General features: G+C 42.9%; 1 protein-coding gene across 6 annotated transcripts in view; it reads right to left on the minus strand.

Annotated features, from left to right (window-relative positions):
- Positions 1-2,605: 2,605 nt before the first annotated feature.
- The window catches only part of CDK5RAP2 (CDK5 regulatory subunit associated protein 2), a 138,048-nt gene continuing 121,575 nt past the window's right edge, over positions 2,606-19,078 (minus strand). For all 6 annotated transcript variants that reach the window (XM_083485685.1, XM_083485682.1, XM_083485684.1 and 3 more), the window contains 7 exons: positions 18,685-18,933; positions 14,439-14,519; positions 13,001-13,242; positions 11,998-12,144; positions 9,553-9,691; positions 5,242-5,288; positions 2,606-2,703 (listed from right to left, as the gene is read on the minus strand). In XM_083485685.1, the coding sequence (XP_083341811.1) occupies positions 2,644-2,703; positions 5,242-5,288; positions 9,553-9,691; positions 11,998-12,144; positions 13,001-13,242; positions 14,439-14,519; positions 18,685-18,933 (965 nt within the window). In that variant the 3' untranslated portion in view covers positions 2,606-2,643. The remainder of the gene's footprint in view (positions 2,704-5,241; positions 5,289-9,552; positions 9,692-11,997; positions 12,145-13,000; positions 13,243-14,438; positions 14,520-18,684; positions 18,934-19,078) is intronic.

Consider the following 19,078-nt stretch of genomic DNA (forward strand, 5'->3'; position numbering starts at 1 on the left):
GAAAACAACTTCTGGATGACTGGAAGCTGTCTCTTGCATCTCTGGTTTCTGTGGCGCAAACTGAAGGTTTGCTTTAAAAATGGATCAAGTCTGCCATCAAGATTCAGAAACATGGAAAAGCCATACAGGCCTTTCCTTGTAGGCAATCAATACACGTCTTCTCTCTACCTTCTAGTCTCCTTACTTGCTGGTAGGCCCTATGACATTTATCTACCTACCTGGAACATTAACTAAACTAGTTTCTACAGTTGTAATGAAAAGAAAAATAACTTCAGTTAAACACATCCCTTTTGCTTCACTGGCATTTTGTGTGTGTGTTAAACTTCACCATTCCATACAGCATTTCTAGGTGCACCAAGCAATGGGGATCAACAAATACCAACCCATATGGCAATTTAATCTAGCCAAATTACTAAGATTTATTCCAGGTGTTGCTATTCCCCACCCTCCAAAGAACACTGTTTGAATTTGGGGAGAAGAGATAAATAAGGCAAAATGTATTGGAAAGTCCATTTTTGAACATTAAAGGCAGCCCTGCTAGATATGATGAACAAGTCCATCTAGTCATTCTGTTGCTTTCTACATGGAACATATCAGATTCATACCCTGTCTTTCTCTCACACACACACACCCAAAAATGTAGTACAGGGCAGTTTACAAAACAGCAAATCAAGTTACAAAGACATAGGGTTACAGTAAACAACACATATTTCAGAGATACAGTGAATACTCTATACACACAAAAAACCCACATTCCATATATTTTTCTAAAATATATCTAAAAGGAACACCTAGAAAGGAATGTTTTAGAGCAGCAGTAGCTAAACCGAGGACCTGCAGATATTCACTGGATTTCAATTCCCACCATCCCTTTATGCAGTGTTAGGGGAGTGGTAGTACCTCTGATAGGGGACAGTCATGCTCCTTCCAATATACTTAGTCCTCCTTTGGTCCCTGCCCTGCACTCAGCTCTCACCTGTGGCTCCTAGAAGCTGTCAGCATGCAGCAGTAGCCACACCCTGGGAAACAGCTTTGACTGCCCAGCTAAACCTGCTAAGGGTAGCCTATGGGTCTCCAACCTTGGGTGAGCTACGGACTTCCCCTGCATGTGAAGACAGGCTCTGGCGGATTGAGCGGATGAGACTAAGAGTGGGTCAAACGGTCAAGAAGGCAGTTTCTGCACATGCTGGAGATGGAAGGTAGGGCTCATCAGCCTGGGAAGGGATATCTTCGGGAGAAGAAAAGATCATTTGATCAGCCCAGGACCTCCATACACACTGCCCAGGCTTGCACCCTAGGGAGGATAGCTTAGTGCTGCTGATGCAGCCGTTTTACTTCAACCCTGGAGGCACACTCCATTGTCTTTTGAGACACACAGATTGTGAGCAACATCCATCACTGTGTACCTTGCTAGCTGGGGCTGATGGGAGCTGGAGCCCAACCACACCTGCAGGGCAACAAGTTAGCCATCCCTGCTGATATCTAAAGCCCACAGGGGAATAGGTTCCCTGGGGGGGAAAGTCCTTGAGGCAGGGGGAGATACTGCTATGAAGATCCTCCTAGGTCCTCACAGCTGCATATACTTTTTCCAGTCAAGGGTAAGCTAAGCAAAGCAACTCCTGCAAACTGCAAGAGTATGCAACCCAATTTTCACCTTGATGTTCCAGCAGTAGCAGCTCTGATGCAAAACTATTCCATCCACAATGGGAGTGGGGAGATTGCCCCATTCAGTTAAGTGGAGAGGTAGCTCTGGTGCTTTTCACACACACTGTGAAGAAAAGGGGGGAACTTATTCCACATGTGAATAAACAGGGCCTTAAAAATGGATGCACAAAAATAAAGGGTAAGCATACACATTTTTTGGTTTTGCGCTAGATGTGTTTGGTCAAGGGTACTTTTAGCTGGGCAATTCCCATAGGCTAAAATGTTATCTTTGCTTCGAAGATGTAACATTCTGTGACAAAAAGGGGGGAAAGAACAGCTAGGAGTTAGTCTTGCAAAACAGAACATTTGATTCCAACCTTTTATCAGACTGAAGTGATGATCTAGATTAGAAGTTTAGTGTGGTGCACCAGGTTGTTTTCAGTTAAATCCTCCAAGCAAATAATAACAATGCATTTAAAAATATGATTATTATTCATGGTATCTCACATTCCCAAAAAACAACCAACTCAAACAAAGAACAAAAAACAAAAACCCAAACAAACAAACACATCAAGCAAACCACCAAGGCACAATTAAATTACTCCCACCCAGTCTTTTGCTCCCATCTTGAAGCTGTAGCAGTGAGTTTTCCTTTTGCCCTGTCATTTCGTACCATGATTCAAAAAACATACAGAAGAGAAGCTTTCCAGCAGTTGGAAGGGGGGAAGGGACCCAGAAAGGAAGAAAAGAGAAGTCCCAGACTATTATGTCCTTAATCATCTTGCTGTGGTCACCATCAACATTTGAATCCCAACTTGGTTATATATGTTAAAGCAAGTGGTTTTTCTGAGGCTTGTTTTTCTAGCAAGGGTGCCTGGCAGCCTTGCTAGGACAACCTGCTTGAAGTAAACTAAGCATTAAGGCCTTGAGAGCAAAGAAAAGGTCAAAAGAATAGGCTCAGTAGGGGGGGAATGGTCTTTATTAGGGGAAGCAGAACGTTCACAAAACCCTTTTCCTGCTGAGGCTGGAGGCTGATGTCTTGTTTTCAGCTGGCTGAACCTAGGGAAGAATGAAACATTTCAAGTTAATGGAAAGTACCACTACAAGGTGATAGTAGCAATTGGCAGTAAATGGCTTTGGGAAACACAATGGCCAACTTCTCAGTGAGATGGAAAACCTGCATTGGGGAAGAGCCATGGTTTGGTGGTAGAGCATCTGTTTGGCATGCAGAAGGTCCCAGGTTCAAGCCCTGGCATCTCTAGGCAGGGCTGGCAATGTCCCCTGCATGAGACCCGAGAGCTGCTGCAAGACAATGTAGATAATACTGAGCAAAATGAACCATTTTAAGGCAGCTTCCAACATTCTATCACTGCTTAGCCACTTCTGCCAGAAGCTTTCGCCAGCATATAGAAAATTGGCATGCCAAGGAAAAGAAAGCTGCACCCTTATTGTAAACATATAGGCCTGGTTTACTTATTTATGCACCATTAAAAAACAAAACAAAAACACCTTACCAAAAGTTTACAAGCCAGATGTTAAACATACCAAAAAATACAATTTAAGTTATCACTGAGGTAGGACAGAGAAGTGAGTACTGCCTGAAGGAAAGGCAAAGGAGCTAGCATGGCTCAGGAACAGTTAACTGAAAGAAGTAGTTACTGAGGGGAGAGGCCCCACAGGTTCAATCCCTGGTATCGCCATGAACAGAGGATCAGTAAGTGATGGAAAAGACTGCTGCCCAAGACCCTGCAAAGCCTCTGCTCATCAAAGGAGACCATACTGAGGTAGGCTGATGAAAGGTCTTAATTGCCCTGCCCTAACCTGTCCCTTTAAGGTGCCTAAGCTCTCTAGTCCTCCAGTGTGTCCAAGTGGAGAGATCATGTCTCCCTTCCAATGTTCATGTTGCAAAAACACCTTACAGTCTAGCAGGGAAGCTGAACCATTTTAAGCAGCAATTAACCACGTGGAAGCCCCATCTCCCAACTTCCAAGGCAGCATTAACAGCACCCTCCTACCTACTGTGTAGTCACTCCAACTGATTGCTCAGAAACCCCTGTCAATCAGAGGCTACGTGGGTCTAGAGCGCTTAAAAGTGGAATGTTGCCAATACTCCTTTGTCCCTCATCCTGCAACAAATTCCAGTGGCTACCAAAAGAGTATGTTTGACCAAGTATAGGATTAAATTGGCCAATGTTCCAGTGTAGTGCTTGGTTTTCCTCTTGGTTGTGCGTGTACTTGCTGAGTACATGCTACTCAAGAGTATTATCTCACACAGGAAACATACTGGATACAAACTCCTTTTGCAGAAACGAGAGTTAATAAATTTGCAACTATGAATGAAACTCAAGAACTCAGTGGCTGATAAATAAAGGATGAAGATCAGAATTGCTGTAAATGGATCAATCAAGATTATGAAAGCAGGAAGGAATAAGAACGTCACAGCCTGAAACCCTGTGCACGGGAAGTCACCTCAAATTGTTTAATTCAATTTTTGAATAATTGGCTCTATTTTTAATTGGATTGTAATTTGGTATTGTGATAATGCAGCTTTTATTTGATTTGTATTAAAATTAATAAAAATTATTATACCATGCTGCTCAGAGTAGATCCATTGAAATTAAGTTACTTATGTTAGCTTATCCATCAATTTCCATGGGTCTACTCTGTGTAGGACTAACACCTGCTGTTTCTTCCCTCTCTTTCTATACTCCACTTAAATAAACTGTTTCATTGGATTTCTGGGCTGTACTGATTTCTGTACACATTCAAAGGCTGGTTGTCCCTCACAACATTACTTAGACCATTTGGGCTGCTCTACTGGTTTAAAGTGCCGGACAGATCAGGAGGGCTGGTGGGGCTGAAGCTGTCATGCAGGAGACTTTGAATTTACCTGGCAGACCCCCTACTCTCAAGAAGGCCGCTGTAAGACAGTGAGACTCCTGCACCCTTCCCTTGGGTGACAAATGAACAGGTGATGGCAAGAAGAGGAAGATGTATAATGTGTTACCTGTTACTAGTAAGCTCCTCTACCAAACTTGCACTACAGCAGGGTAGTTCCAACCTTCACATAAGTCACTTTCATATGTTAATAATTTGGAGGAGGGGTAAGCAGCCTGACAGATTGGGGGTAGGGGTTGAGACAACTCACTAACTGATGCCACAATGCCCTCTTCCTCTTTTCTGTTTTTGGCAAGACAATGGCTGGTTTACAACCTCAAATCCACTGTCTACATTTCTGCTGAGTGAGTGGCCAAAGGAAAATGAAAAGGAGTCAGTATGAACCATGGAGGCATACAAAATTATAGAGGCAGAGCTAGTTTGGCCATTGCTGTAAAGATTGAATCATAATGTGCAACTTGAACATTAACTATTAAGGAATGTTTATTGCATTAAACAGGTAGAAACTGAGCTATCTTCCCCAAACATATGGAATGTGATACCCTCTGCACACACACTCTGAACAAGTAACAGCAGTTTTGCAAAGCAGGTTAACAAGGAAATTTCTGCTGCTCACAAAGATGAACAGGCAGTGGGAGGGAGAAATGGAGAACGTAACAGCAAGGGCTAATTAATGACAGCAGAGGGTTTTTTACTTACTTCAAGGTTTCCTCGTGCCTTCCTTAAGACATCATGAGTTAAAGCCACTGTAAAAGAAGTACAACTATGTGAGTTTGAATGCTAGTTTTGTTTTTCAAAGAGGGGTATATGAAAGCTCTTTTTAAGAAAGAGCTACAGACTACGTATGACGCTTTTAACCAACAGACACGATCATGTTCTTCTCCTATGATGTTCATCCTGCATGTGCTACTTGGAAATTAAGTCCACTGAGTTCAACAGGACTTGCTCCTACAAAAGACTCCAAGACTGCCTGCTTGAGGGATGAGTTTTCCCTCTTTTAGTTCCTATATCATTCATTGGATTTGTTCTGCCCTACACTGCACACCTTGAGAATTCCAGTTTAAATCATAGAATTTCCAAAATTAAATTCTGGCATTGAAGTATGCATAGTCTGCTGCAGCTTTATTTCATTAATGCCTTGCCCCAAAGGGGAGAGGTGTAGCTCAATTGTCCCATAAGGTCCCAGATCTGAATAGCAGTCAATTGGGAACACCAGTGGGAGAGCATTCCTCATGAACATATTGGGACACAACTATGAGAAACCCAAGACCTTGATGCCTGTTAATAAAAGCAAGCCCTGCCATGGGCAGTAGGATGTCACCAGTAGCATTTCCATCAAAGTGATTCATCACTTTGAAAGGAGTCACAGGGGAAGGCAGTATCACCCCTTTGATTCCCTGCCACAGTGAGGTTTGAACTCTAGAGTGAGAGATAGGATGAGGTCAGCAGGCTTAGGTAAGCCTCTTCATGATGAGAGATGGGATGGGGGAAAGAACTGGTGAGCTTGTGTGAGAGCCAGGGTGAGGAGATGGGAGTCCTGTGTGAGAACCAGGAGATAGATAAATGTTGAGTGGGGAGGTATGTAAGAAGAAAAAGAATGCATGTGTGGTATCATCAGTACCTGATTATGATGTAGATATCACTTTGTGTGATAGCTTGCACCTTTGTATCATTTGTATCCTCTTCCAGTCTCCATTTTGTGATGTGTTGCATGCATTATCTTTGGGGGTTATGAGTGGGATTGTTTTTACTGTTTAAATTCTAATTGTGTTTTATATGTTGCAACTTTCCCTAGGACAATCTGGTGACGAGCCAGCAATAAATATAACAAACCAACAATTTGGTTCTTGTGAGAGACAGGATGCTGGACTGGATCAGCCTTTGAACCTAAGAAGAGCCCTGGTGAATCAAACAGAAGCAAGTTCTCACCATTTTGGGACTTTGCCACTCTGAACAAGAAGCTACTGGTGATTTATAGGCACACTATAAATCAAATTGCTTCCAGGATTTGATGAGATCAGGATCCACTTTCCCCAAGTTACTAATTCATTCAAGTTTGATAACCCACCCTAAGCCCTCAGGAAAGAGCTCTGCAGGGGCCTAAGTAAGAAAACAAAAGTCTTGTGGAGACAATCCTATCAGCACATAGGATTGTTCTGCACATTTGAAATGAATGGAAGGGATCACACAAAGTGGAGTGAAGGTCATCCACTTTGAACTATCTGAGAAAGATACCCCCAAGAAAGAAAGATGCAGTAATAATGCTAGGATAGCTGGCTGTCTCAGTAAGTGTTCTTTCCCTGTGTGCCAGGAGTAAGGAATCTGATGCTCCATCAATTCTCCTGTGGGATTCACACACCCTGAGTCATCAAGAACCCCAGGTGAGCTCCCTAGCCATAAAGACTCTCATCCCTTGTGATGACTATCCTGGAGTGATCCTTGATGCTCATCCTGTCCCGGAGTCTGTGTTGTGCGTCCACCATTGGAAAGCACTGCACAGTTAAGGGAACAAGTAAATGCTTGGAATCAATCTGATCCTGAAATGAATGAAACATTCTCTGAAGATGTCATGTGTTGAGTCAAGGCCAATAAACCAGATCACGACATGGCACTATCACACCTTGGAGCTTTGCCAACTCCATCAGGTCCACTTCCTTCTGTCCCAGGATTTAGTCTCTGAGCAGGGTGAGCTTCGCTCTGTGTTCTTCAGAAAGGCACATCCTGCATGCCTGGATATCCAGTCACACTCTGAGATGCTGGAAAGGCTGCAGTGTACACTTCTCCCAGTTTACAAGTCTGTGTTGCTGATGGAAGTTCAGAGTGATGTTTATGTCCATTATGCACTGTTCTCTGCTTGGAGACAGGACTTGGATGTTGTCTAAGCATGGGAAGACCGTGGGAATGGCTTCCGACCCAAAAGGGAGACCCTTATATTCACAATGGTGGCCTACACAGCAGAAACACACAAAAATTCAGTGGCCCTGGAATGTTCTTGTTTTCATTTTTATTATGTATTTTGTTTTTATTTTGTGATTTTATGTCGTGAACTGCCCTGAGACCTGCAACTATACAGTGGCTCATCATCATCATCATCATAAAAATATGGAGGTAAGTGTCTGCAAGGTTGATTGATGCCATACAATTGCTCTTGTCCAGAGACTGGACAACTGGAACAGAATCCTGAGCACCTCTGGAAGACTGGGACTTGTTCTTTTTCTCTGATGTCAAGTAGATTGTGAATTGGATGCTGATGATCATCAGGGAGTGGGGGATCAATTTCTCCCTTGGAAGCTTCGCTCATCCCATGAAGCAACCTGTGTGACCATGTCCAGCACCCATTTGTCTGTCATGGTACAAACTAGCCTAAACTGAAGGCCTAAAATGCAAGACTTGTGCTCCTTTACACTCCCTCTCTTATGTCCTCTCCCCCTCTCCAAAGGGAGAACCTAATATGAAGGAAAAGTTGTCACTGGTTGATCCATCATTGGAACAAGGAGCTTAGTCATGATGATCTTGGCTGAGAAGGGCCAGTTTATGCCCCCTTTTTGCCTCTCACTGCACACCCCACATTTTGGTAAATGAATCAAGGAAGCGAAGGGTGGGTTGTTCAAGGAACCCATCTGGAAATCCCATTCTGGCCCCTTTCAACATGAACCAAGGATTTTCTGTCTCCAGGGGCCTTTCCATGGGAAGTTGGAACCTTGACGAGACTGAAATGTACTCAGTCAGTTGGGTAGAAAGCTTGTAAAGAACCTCATATCTCGAGAAGTTCTGCATAAAGGATTATACATTTGTTTTTTGTATGGGACCATCTGTTGTACTGATTTAACAACGAAGGAAATAAGCCCCTGCACCAAGGGGCTTACAATTAAAGCTATGATAATTAACACTAACTGCTGGAATCTGGGTGCCAGCATATACTTTTAGATATGTTAATGCAGGATAGAATTATTTGGTACTTTTATAAAATGTAAGCATTGTATCTACACAAAGAGAAATATTTTACTATACCCACCATCCAACACAGAGGTGGAAACAGAGCTAACAAGCAACATTTGGAGGGGGGTGGATTTCCTAACAGAGAAGCTCTTTTTAAAAATAATCTATAAATCATGTATCGGTGGGAAAGAATGTGTGTTAACCTTTAAAAAATGTATACTTGTGATGGTTTCAAAGCTAATAATTGAAATCAAAAGTGGAGGCATGTTTCATTTCAGTGGCATGGTTAACTTTTGACATTTATACAGGTCCATTTCATGCACCTTTCAAGGGGGGGGGAGAGCTAATATGGCATTTTCAGTGCTAGATTAATTACTCCTTAGCAGGTAATTGCTAGCTGGACCAGTTCACTGAGTCGGTTTGTTCCTTCATCAATATGCTGCAGAAGAAGGTGAATGCATCTTCCTAATAAAGCAGGAAAATATGCATCTATTTTTTAAAAAAGGATGTGAAAATATTCTTTGCTCATGCACAATGCATAGTCTTCCTGAACACACCCACAAAACTATTAATTTCTATGGGTTTTATAGACATGTATTCAGCCCCACAATACCAAGTGAATCAATAACTTTGAGATTGGTAGCTAACTGACAAAGGGTGGATCCAGACCATCTATTAATGATCATGTCTGGGTCTACAATCTCAGCTGGATCAAAGATACTGTTCCTTGACAATGATGCTAAGTGAAACATTAACCCCATCTGGAACTTCCTAGTGTAGCCAATGTGTGTCACTCTGAGCAGGCCCTTTTGAAGTAGTCCCCTGATGTCACAATGTCAGGAGATTGACAGATAGGCAGCCCTGCCCACCTGCTGAAGTTGGGTCACAGGGAGAGGATTCAGCAAGGACCCCTTGGTGGAAGACTGCAGGCTTGGGGTTCACTGAAGGATTTGATGCATAAACTTCCAGCCTGTTTCCACAGGCAGCACCAGATTTCTTCCTACATTTAGTTCAATGGCCTAACAATGACTTGGAAGTAGAAAAGGGAACAAAGAGAGGAAGCTCACTCACACTGATCAATGATGACTCTCTCCATGTTTTCTTTCAGCTGGTTGGTAGCATGTAAGCATTTGACTGTGCAGTGCAGCCTCTTTTCCTGCTCAGCCAGTTTCCGATGGAGCTTCTTTATTTCTGCTTTCATGTGTTCATCCTGCAATGTAAGACAAAGAAAACGCTGAAGTGAATAAGCTTTCTGACCCACCACACGGTACATGCGCTTATGTGTATATACCCTCTGGGGGTGCCCCATTTCCCTTTACTGTGGTACCTTGGTTGTTGAACGCTTCAGAAGTCGAACGTTTCAGCTTTCAAACACCAACAACTCGGAAGTGAATGGTTTCATTTTGGAACATGCCTCAGAAGTCAAATGGCTTCCGAGGCGCATTTCTACACTTTTTTCAATGGACTTTGCTGACGGGCAATTGTGCCTCGGTTGTTGAACATTTCAGAAGTGGAACTGTCTTCCAGAATGGATTACGTTCGATAACCAAGGTTCTGCTGTAGTACTGAGTGAAAAATGGTCACATGCACGAATATGTATGTGGCAGCCCTACAGAGCTCTGGGTAGTGTCGTAGATCCTGCCACTGAGAAAGGTTTGGGTCTGAATAAACTAAGATCAGCAAAACAAATCTAGCCAAACTTTTGCAGCCCAAATGCAATATTGTGCTGGCAAGGCAGAAATGTTACGACACTTTCCAACATCATTAGGTGTTCTCAGGGTTTAGAGGGAACTCAAGAATAGGGCAACTGGCTCTCCAGTGCTTAGAGAAGGGGACCATCATGTGGCTGAGCTACAATTTCTTGTCAACATGGCCAATGGCCAGGAATGACGGGGGTTGTAGTCCAGCAATATCTGCAGAGCCAAAGGTTCTCAATCCCTGATCTAACCTCCTGCCATTAGCTCACAGGACAAGAAGGTGCCTGCTGTTACAGAATGGTCATCCTTGCAAAAAAAAAACCTGAAAAGCCCTTCTCTTCTCTATTCTTCACTCTACTGAACATTCTGCTCTCTGTGTAAGAAGAGGTCCGCTGGATCAAACCAATGGTCTGTCTAGACCAGCATCCCATTTGCAATTGGGGTCAGCCAGATGCTTCTGGCAGCCAAAAACAGAGCATGAACAGCCCTCTTCCAAAACTGCTGCAGTGAAACTTGGAGGTGCCATTTTAGTTATCATGCCCAACAACAATGGCAAAAGCAAACCCCAAAACTTAATCCTGTGCTGTATGAAGGACTTGGGCAGAGGAGACAAGCTCTGGGGCTTATTGGAAAATGATGTTCATTGCTGTTACTCTACACATTTCAGAGTTAAAAACTACTCCTTCAGGAGTTGAAATACTCACAAATTTCTTAGGAAAAAACTTATTCTGTGATCCCGCCCCCAAGTTCTAGTGTACTGAGAGAGAGCACAAACATTATTTTATCCAAATTCTCCATACTGATGATGAGGAACCAGTAACACTCCAGGCGTTGCTAGGCTCCAACTGCAGCATCCCTCACTATTGACCATGCTGTCTGGGACAGACAGAGGTTGGAGTCCAGCAACCTATGAAGAACCACAGGATATCTATTGCTTGAGCACAGCCTAGGAGCAGTGTCAGAAACAGAGATATGAAAGCTAGGAGCTAAAGGGCACCTTAAACCTAGGTTATGAACGCAACAGTGGAATGTCTAGGCGTGTGGTTTTTTATAACAAGAATACAAAGCTGAAAATGAATGAACTGTAGCTACAATATTATGTTCATTTTTCACATGATCTAGTCCTTCCCCTACCCCCCCCACCTCCCAATTTTCTTAAGAGGGTCTCTTCTTCAGTGAGTAGCTGGAAGCGGGGAGGCAGAAAAAAGGTCCTCTTTTCCTTCCACTCTGCAGTTTTAATCTGAAATCTTAGGTGCAACACTGTGCCCAGAGCTCAGAAACTGCTTCTGCTAATGAACTGCGCCTAGAACAATGGGAGTTTCGAACACTGCCTATGAGGGGAGGGTCTCCAAGGTTAAACCATCAAAGCTTGACACGGGTGTTGCCAGCAGGTTCCTATTTTTATCCTGCTAAAAGCACCAGAGCAGAATTTTTTTAGCCAGGTGGCAACAGGCTGAGCCAATTTTTATCCCCCCGCCCCACAAAGAAGCTTGTGATGGCACTTGTGGCCTTCTGGACATTGCTGGACTCCTACTCCCAGCATCCCGCACCATTGGCTATGCTGTTTGGGGCTGATGTGAGTTGGAGCCCAACAACATCATGAGGGCTACAGGTTACCTACACATTATGCACACTTCTACTCTTTCTCTTGCTTGTATGTGATTTTTCTAAACCATTGTGGCTTTCTTTGCTGGCACTCAAAAACAGCACTTTGGGACTAAAGGTTCTTTGGGAAACTCCCTTCCTGACAGTGGCCAGCAGAAAGCACTCCCGTTTGGTGCACTCCCAACTTTTAAGATCGAAACACCAGCACACAGACCTGAAACGCATAACCAACATTGTGGACAACTTTCATTGGGAGGGAGACTCTCCAAAGGAGCTTCAACAAACGAGCGGCTTCTTCTAGGTTATGCTGGATTGCACAAATGGTTGTAGAAAGCCTGCTCAGAAATGCCAGCTGTGGAACCTACATTTCAGAATTAGAAGAAGAAAGAGTGTTACATTTTATCCTTAAAAGATTATGAAAACGTAAGCTTTAATTAATGGAATAAATCCAATTTACTATGAATTCCAGATTCAGGCTGATGAACAAGTATATTGTGTGCCAGGCAAACTAATTTATTAGGTGAAAAAGGCAGCTGAATTATGTATTCTTCAAAAAAAGAAGGTGAGGATGGAGGGAACGGGGACTTAGCATAATCAATAACAGTCATTAATAACAGGCTACATTTACTACGTTTGCTGTGCCACTTGGAAAATACTTTTTCCTTTCCCTATTTGCATTTCATGGCAAGCTATTTGAAAGTCAAATGACTCCTGACATTAATTTAGGCAATATAGATGTTTCTCCGTTAGCAGACCCTTTAAACTGTTCTACTTAATGGTAAGCTAACTATCAGGGGCCAATGCAGAAATGTTTTTCTTTTGGAAGACTGATGAGGGAACAAAATGGGGGAGCTGCCAAAATGAAGAATGGAAAGGAAGCAAAGGGAGAAAACACTGAGTGGGACCAGTTGAAGGGGCAAGGAACTTGCTCTTGAGAGTAATCAGAAGCCTCCGGTTCCTTGCAAGACCCATATATTGTGAAACTGCAAACATATAACACATCCAAACCATACATTAAAAGTACATGGCACCCCCCAAAGAATCCTTGGAACTGTAACTTACCCTCCCCTGCAGAGCTACAACTCCTAACACCCTTAATAAACTACAGTTCCCAGATTCATTGAAGGAAGCAATGCTCTTTACATGTATGGTGTAGATGTGTCCTTAATGATCATGCACCCAGTTCTGACAATCATGCTCTCAGTCATGGTGTTTACCGTCACTCCCAGTTCCTGAAGTCCTGCTTCTTTCAGAGGAAGTTCCAGCTCAGACAACCTTTTTCGCCCTTCCAAGATTTGCTTCCGTAAAGAGTTATAATCTTCGATCAAGCCAAGGATGTGCCGGCCATTTTTGTCTGCCCACACACAATGGCTGGGAACGAGGCAAGGGTCACTGGAATGGTTTGCCAGTGAGTTGCATCGGGAGGAACTGTCTGAATTATCCACAGCCAGCTCTGTATCTGAGGAGCACAGGAGCAGAGCGACCAGATCACACTCAGCATATCTAAGCAACATCTGCACATGAAACTCAGCCCCTTCTTGCACTCTTTATTGACTTTGCTTTCCCTCTTTCTACAAATCACTTTAAATCAGAAGTGGGGAACCTCAGGCCCAGGGGCCAAAAGCAGCCCTCCAGGCCTCTCCATCTGGCTCTCAAAACACTCTCCACACCACACCCCTCACCAGTCCTGCTTGGCACCCTTTTTAACTGGCTGGAGTATGTTGTTGAACTCTCCTGCTTGCCTGAGTGGGGGACAGGGAGGAATAGTTTGAGTGTGTGTAGAAACCAGTGTATTGTACTATGGTAAAATTTACATTAATTGCTCCATCCACTTTTGCCTCTGGCCCTGCTCTTCACTGGCATGTGTACACACACTCCCAACCTGGAATGTTGCCCAGAAGAGAATTCAGTCCTTGGGCATAGAAATAATACAGTAACAATGCACTGAATGCCATATTATTTAATATTTTCACATCAAAACACTCCAAATTCTATTTGAGTGGGGAGAAGCTATAAAAACATAATTAGACATGTTAAAGGGACAAGGGTGGCACTGTGGGTTAAACCACAGAGCCTAGGGCTTGCCGATCAGAAGGTCGGCGGTTCGAATCCACGCGATGGAGTGAGCTCCCATTGTTCGGTCCCAGCTCCTGCCAACCTAGCAGTTTGAAAGCATGTCAAAGTACAAGTAGATAAATAGGTACCACTCCGGCAGGAAGGTAAACGGCATTTGCGTGCACTGCTCTGGTTCGCCAGAAGTGGCTTAGTCATGCTGACCACATGACCCGGAAGCTGTATGCTGGCTCCCTTGGCCAATAAAGCGAGATGAGCGCCGCAACCCCACGACTGGACCTAATCGTCAGGGGTCCCTTTACCTTTTTAGACATGTTAAGATTGTTGATAGCTCCTAGTTATGATGACCAACATGGAGCTTTCAGATTTAGCAGAGAGCAACATTGGGAAAGAATGATTTCCTTTATGCCCTAATTATGGGCTTCTTGGAGACAAATGATTGGCTGCTGTGGGAAACAGAATGCTGAACGCTGACCCCACAGGGCTCCTCTTAAGTTCTGTTTGTATTATCATGAAATCCCAGAGAGACACAGTCTTCACTCTGGAAGGTATATTAAAGATACTTTCAGAGTCTAACAGTACCTGCATTCCGTGGCGCTATGCAGGTTCCGTACTTCCGTTGCAATTCAATGACATTGCTGTCCATAGCAGAGAATTTAAGATCTGGGAATCAAGAGGAGCAGAGGGTCATTAAGAGGTTAGGAGCCAGAACAGTGTTCATCCTCCACTTCCCTAATAGTGCTGTAAAAAGCAAATAAGTTAATTATCTGACACAGGGTGTTTTTTTAAAAATTGTTTAACCACATGGGTTAACAAACATGGATACATATGCTATAATCTTATTGTTTTAGTTAAATAAATTGTTTAAATTGTTATCAACGAAATTATTTTTCTCCTTCCAATAAAGTACAGAGGAAAAGTTGTCCAAATATAAACAGTTAACTCAAACCTCACAATAATTTCATAATTATCTATGTATTTCTAATCGTATAACCAAATCAGTAGTTTTTGATATAACTGTAAAAACTACTCTGAAAATTTATTATTCCAAAGAGAAACCTTCATCTGCTTGTAAATATTAAGATTATACCAGCAAGAATGTCTTTCTGTAAAAAAATTATTTAAATCAAGTCTTACTGACGATTTGATTTAAATTAAATCCACCCTGATTCTGAGTAGTGCTAACACAGGATACAACCCCTAAGATTCACACAGACACACTAAAAATCAAAGCTGGGCATCTCAAATTTATTTCCTACAAAGGTAGCCCAACTTGCACCATAAAATTTAAATTTGCTGTAAACTTGTAACTTCACGCCTCTGAAACACACAAGCCCACTTCTGCATATATCAGCACAGTGTGATTTGTCTACATTTGTCTGAGCTCTACTCATCAAGGTCAAAAGTACAAGACTAAGCCAGTCAATGGAGCTGCAATATTTGTTCTGTAGTGTTCTGAGCTACAGGGCATTCATTATGTTCTATGGCATTACAATGCTCTGGATGTTCCTTTTAATATTCAGATTTCCATGGTGGCTACTTCTGTCTCCCCTTAAGTTTCTAACTGCTAGAGTACTTCACTGAATCTCAATGCAAATAGTGGGAAAATATTCCTCTAGGGCATAAAATTTATTCTGCTGATTTATTCACAGACCATCCAAAGCACATATTGATTGTTCCTGAGTAATGCATGGCCTCCTGAAGCAAATGCTTGTGCAAGTAACAAGCCATTCAGGTAAGCAAAACTGTTTGAAAACTGAATTTAACAGTTCTACAGTAACAGTTATAGCTGGCAAACTGGTCCCCCACCTCCAAAGCAAAACATATGAATGGTTACGTAAGAATATAAGTAGAGCATTCCTGGATCAGGCCACAGACCTGGCCACAGAGTTCAGCATCCTGCTCTCACAGTGGTGAACCAGATGCCCATCGGAAGCCCACAGGCACTCTCCCCAGCACTAGTATTCAAAGCAACTGGCGTTCAGAGGCATGCTGCCTCCAACAGCTGGAGGTTCCTGAGGCAAAGAGTTCAAAAAAGGCTGAATTGCCAGGTTTAGACTAGAGATGTCCAACCACACCCCTGCAAAGATTGGTGAGGCCCTTGCAAAATCCCGCACCCCACAAAACCATTTGGGCTCTAGCAGCATTCTTGGCAAGCGTCCCCAGAATCCTGAGCTCTTCAATCACGCTTTTGATAGTGCACAAAAATTGGGTTGGTGATGGTAAAAGGCAGAGGAGAGGTGGTTACAGGCAGTGGGGATCTCTCTCTCTCTCTCTCTCTCTCTCAGACACACACAAACACACACACACACACACACACACACACACACTGCCCTGTAAGGCCTCTCTTTAGCTGGAACTAACACCAGGACACATTCTTTGGGTGGGGTAGGTATTGGCAAAGATTACTGGGTAGCAGCAGGGTACCATCTCCATTTTGGATCAGGTTTAAAAGGGGCAGCTGGTAAAAGGCGAAAGATTTCGACGATAAAGATGAGTGTTTTGCCGAAAATGTTATTTTTATTTCAGACAATTCCGGTAATCAAAGGGGCAATTATATTTAAGGAATGGCAAAAAATAATTTCAAGGTATATATGGCAGGGTAAGAAGCCAAGAATACAATTTAAACTGTTAACTGATGCGAAAGAAAGAGGAGGCTTCGCCCTGCCGGACCTGAAATTATATTATAAAGCATCTTGCCTCTGTTGGTTGAAGGAGTGGATGAAATTAGAGCAGTGTTTCCCAAACTTTTTTGGGCAACGGCACACCTGTCTACTGAAAAAAAATCTCGCGGCACACCACCATTAAAGCCCCGCCCCGTGACGTCAGCGCGCAGCGTCACGCCGGGAGGGACGCAAGAAAGTGAAAGTTTTTTCCCTCCCCCCTCAGTCCCTCGCTCGGAATTCAGCTCGTTTGGGGCATCGCTCCGGCTGCTCCCTCTCCCGCCGCGCAGGAGCGATGCCTCTCTCTGGCTCTCCCTCCGCGCAGGCTGAGGGAGGGAGGGAGGGAGGTGCGCGTGTGACCCGTCTCTGCTGGGAGACCAAACCCAGCGAGGCAGAATCGCGCGGAGGCGCCCAGGCAGCGCTGCCGGCTGCGAGGAGGAGCGCCAGGCAGCAGCAGGAGGCGCGGCCTCTCCTCGCCGCCGCCGCCCCGCCTCTCGCCGCCCGACTCGCCCGCCTCCCTCCAGGCATCTCGCGGCACACCAGCCGATGTCTCACGGCACACTCGTGTGCCGCGGAACACCGGTTGGGAAACACTGAATTAGAGAATAAGGAACTGTTGGATTTGGAAGGTTTTGATAATAGATTCAGTTGGCACGCCTATTTATGGTATGATAAGAAAAAAGTACATAAAGGTTTTGAAAACCACATCATTTGAAGATCTCTTGGAAGTTTGGGATAGGTATAAAAACCTATTAGAACCAAAAATACCGCATTGGTTATCTCCTTTAGAAGTGATGAGTGTGAAGAAAATCAATATGAGAGGGGGGTGGATAACTTATGGGGATATGATTATTAAAGGAGGAGGAAAATGGAAGTTAAAGCCATATGAAGAAGTTAAAGAACATGTAAACGACTGGTTGCATTATTATCAGATTAATGAAATGTTTAAAATGGAGATAAAGGAGAGAGATTTTTCAGAAAAAGAGTCAAAGTTTCAAAGTGAGATACTGAGTAATGAATTCAAAAATTTGTCTAAAATGTATAAACTGCTGCTAGAATGGTATATGAAAGACGAAGAGGTAAAATCGGTTATGATCCATTGGGCCAGAGATTTTGGGTATAATATACAATTAGAGGAGTGGACTAAATTGTGGAACGAAAGGATAAAATTCACAGCCTGTACTGCATTAAAAGAAAATATGATGAAGATGGTCTATAGATGGTATATCACTCCAGTTAAATTAGCAAAAATGTATAAAGTATGTAATAAGTGTTGGAAATGTAAAGAAAAGGAGGGAACATTTTATCATATGTGGTGGGAGTGTAAAAAGGTGAGAGTCTTCTGGGAATTGATATATAATGAATTTTAAAAAATGTTGAAATATACATTTGTTAAAAAACCAGAAGCTTTTTTGTTAGGAATGGTTGGAAATGAAATAAATAGAAAGGACCATAAATTATTTTTATATGCAGTATCAGCAGCAAGAATACTACTGGCCCAAAAATGGAAGCAGGAAGAATTACCATTGATAGAAGAATGGAGAATGAAATTAATGGACTATGCAGAATTAGATAAATTAACAGGAAGGATCCGAAACCAACGAGATCACAAGTTTACCAAGGACTGGAGTAAATTTGTGGACTATATGAAAAGCATTTGTGATACGCAAATAACGTTTGTGGGTTTACAGGAAGCTTTGTGAAGAAATAATATTAGAAACACTGTAAAAAAGGGAATAAGGGAAAAAGGTTTATTTAAAATAAAAGGCAATGTTAAATTTAGAATTGCGGATAGAAGATTAGAAAACGGAAGATTCGCGGATGAGCTGAAGGAAGTCAAAATTATGTATCTGTGATAACATTGAATATGTATGTTTAAATCTTGTATTGGAATTTAAATAAAAATATTTTTTTTTAAAAAAAGGGGGGCAGCTGGATCAGACTCAATGGGGACACTCTTTTGAATTAGGGGAGCTTGTATTTTGACCTCCCTCCATTTGAAATCTCAAGCTGCCTCTAGGTAAGATTTGGTGGGAAGAGGGGATAGAAGCAAACAACACAGCACACAAATGCGTTCAGTTCAGCATATGTTTCCAACAAAATGGATTGGAGGAAAACCCCATCAAACCAACACAAAAAACCTGATTGTGCACCATACACCATACCGTTTATCCCAGTGTAATGCTGCAATTCTTGCTTTAAAAGGCAGCCGATATTTACAGTTGACCCCAAGCTGCCTCCCTCTCTCTTTCCTCTGGAAAGCTGTTCTTCCAATTTTTCATGCAATGTCTTGTTTGCCTTGATGCTCCTTTCAAGCTGCATTCTGAAGTTCTGTATTTCAGTCAATAGTTCATGCAAGTCAAGTGGATGGTTTTGATCTTTCCAGCATTCATCCGATCCGTCACGGCCAAGATCTTAGGAGTTGGGGTTTGTTTTTAATTACCATTGCAAACAATGAAAAGAGTCATTATTAACATGCTGGATGAGTGCATTTGAGCCAGATATTAAGAACTAACTACTACAAACAGTAGATGGTAATAATTTAAAAGGGAAGAGGGT

This window comes from Podarcis liolepis (genome assembly GCF_965112155.1).
Source record: "Podarcis liolepis genome assembly, chromosome: Z".
Taxonomy (NCBI): domain Eukaryota; kingdom Metazoa; phylum Chordata; class Lepidosauria; order Squamata; family Lacertidae; genus Podarcis; species Podarcis liolepis.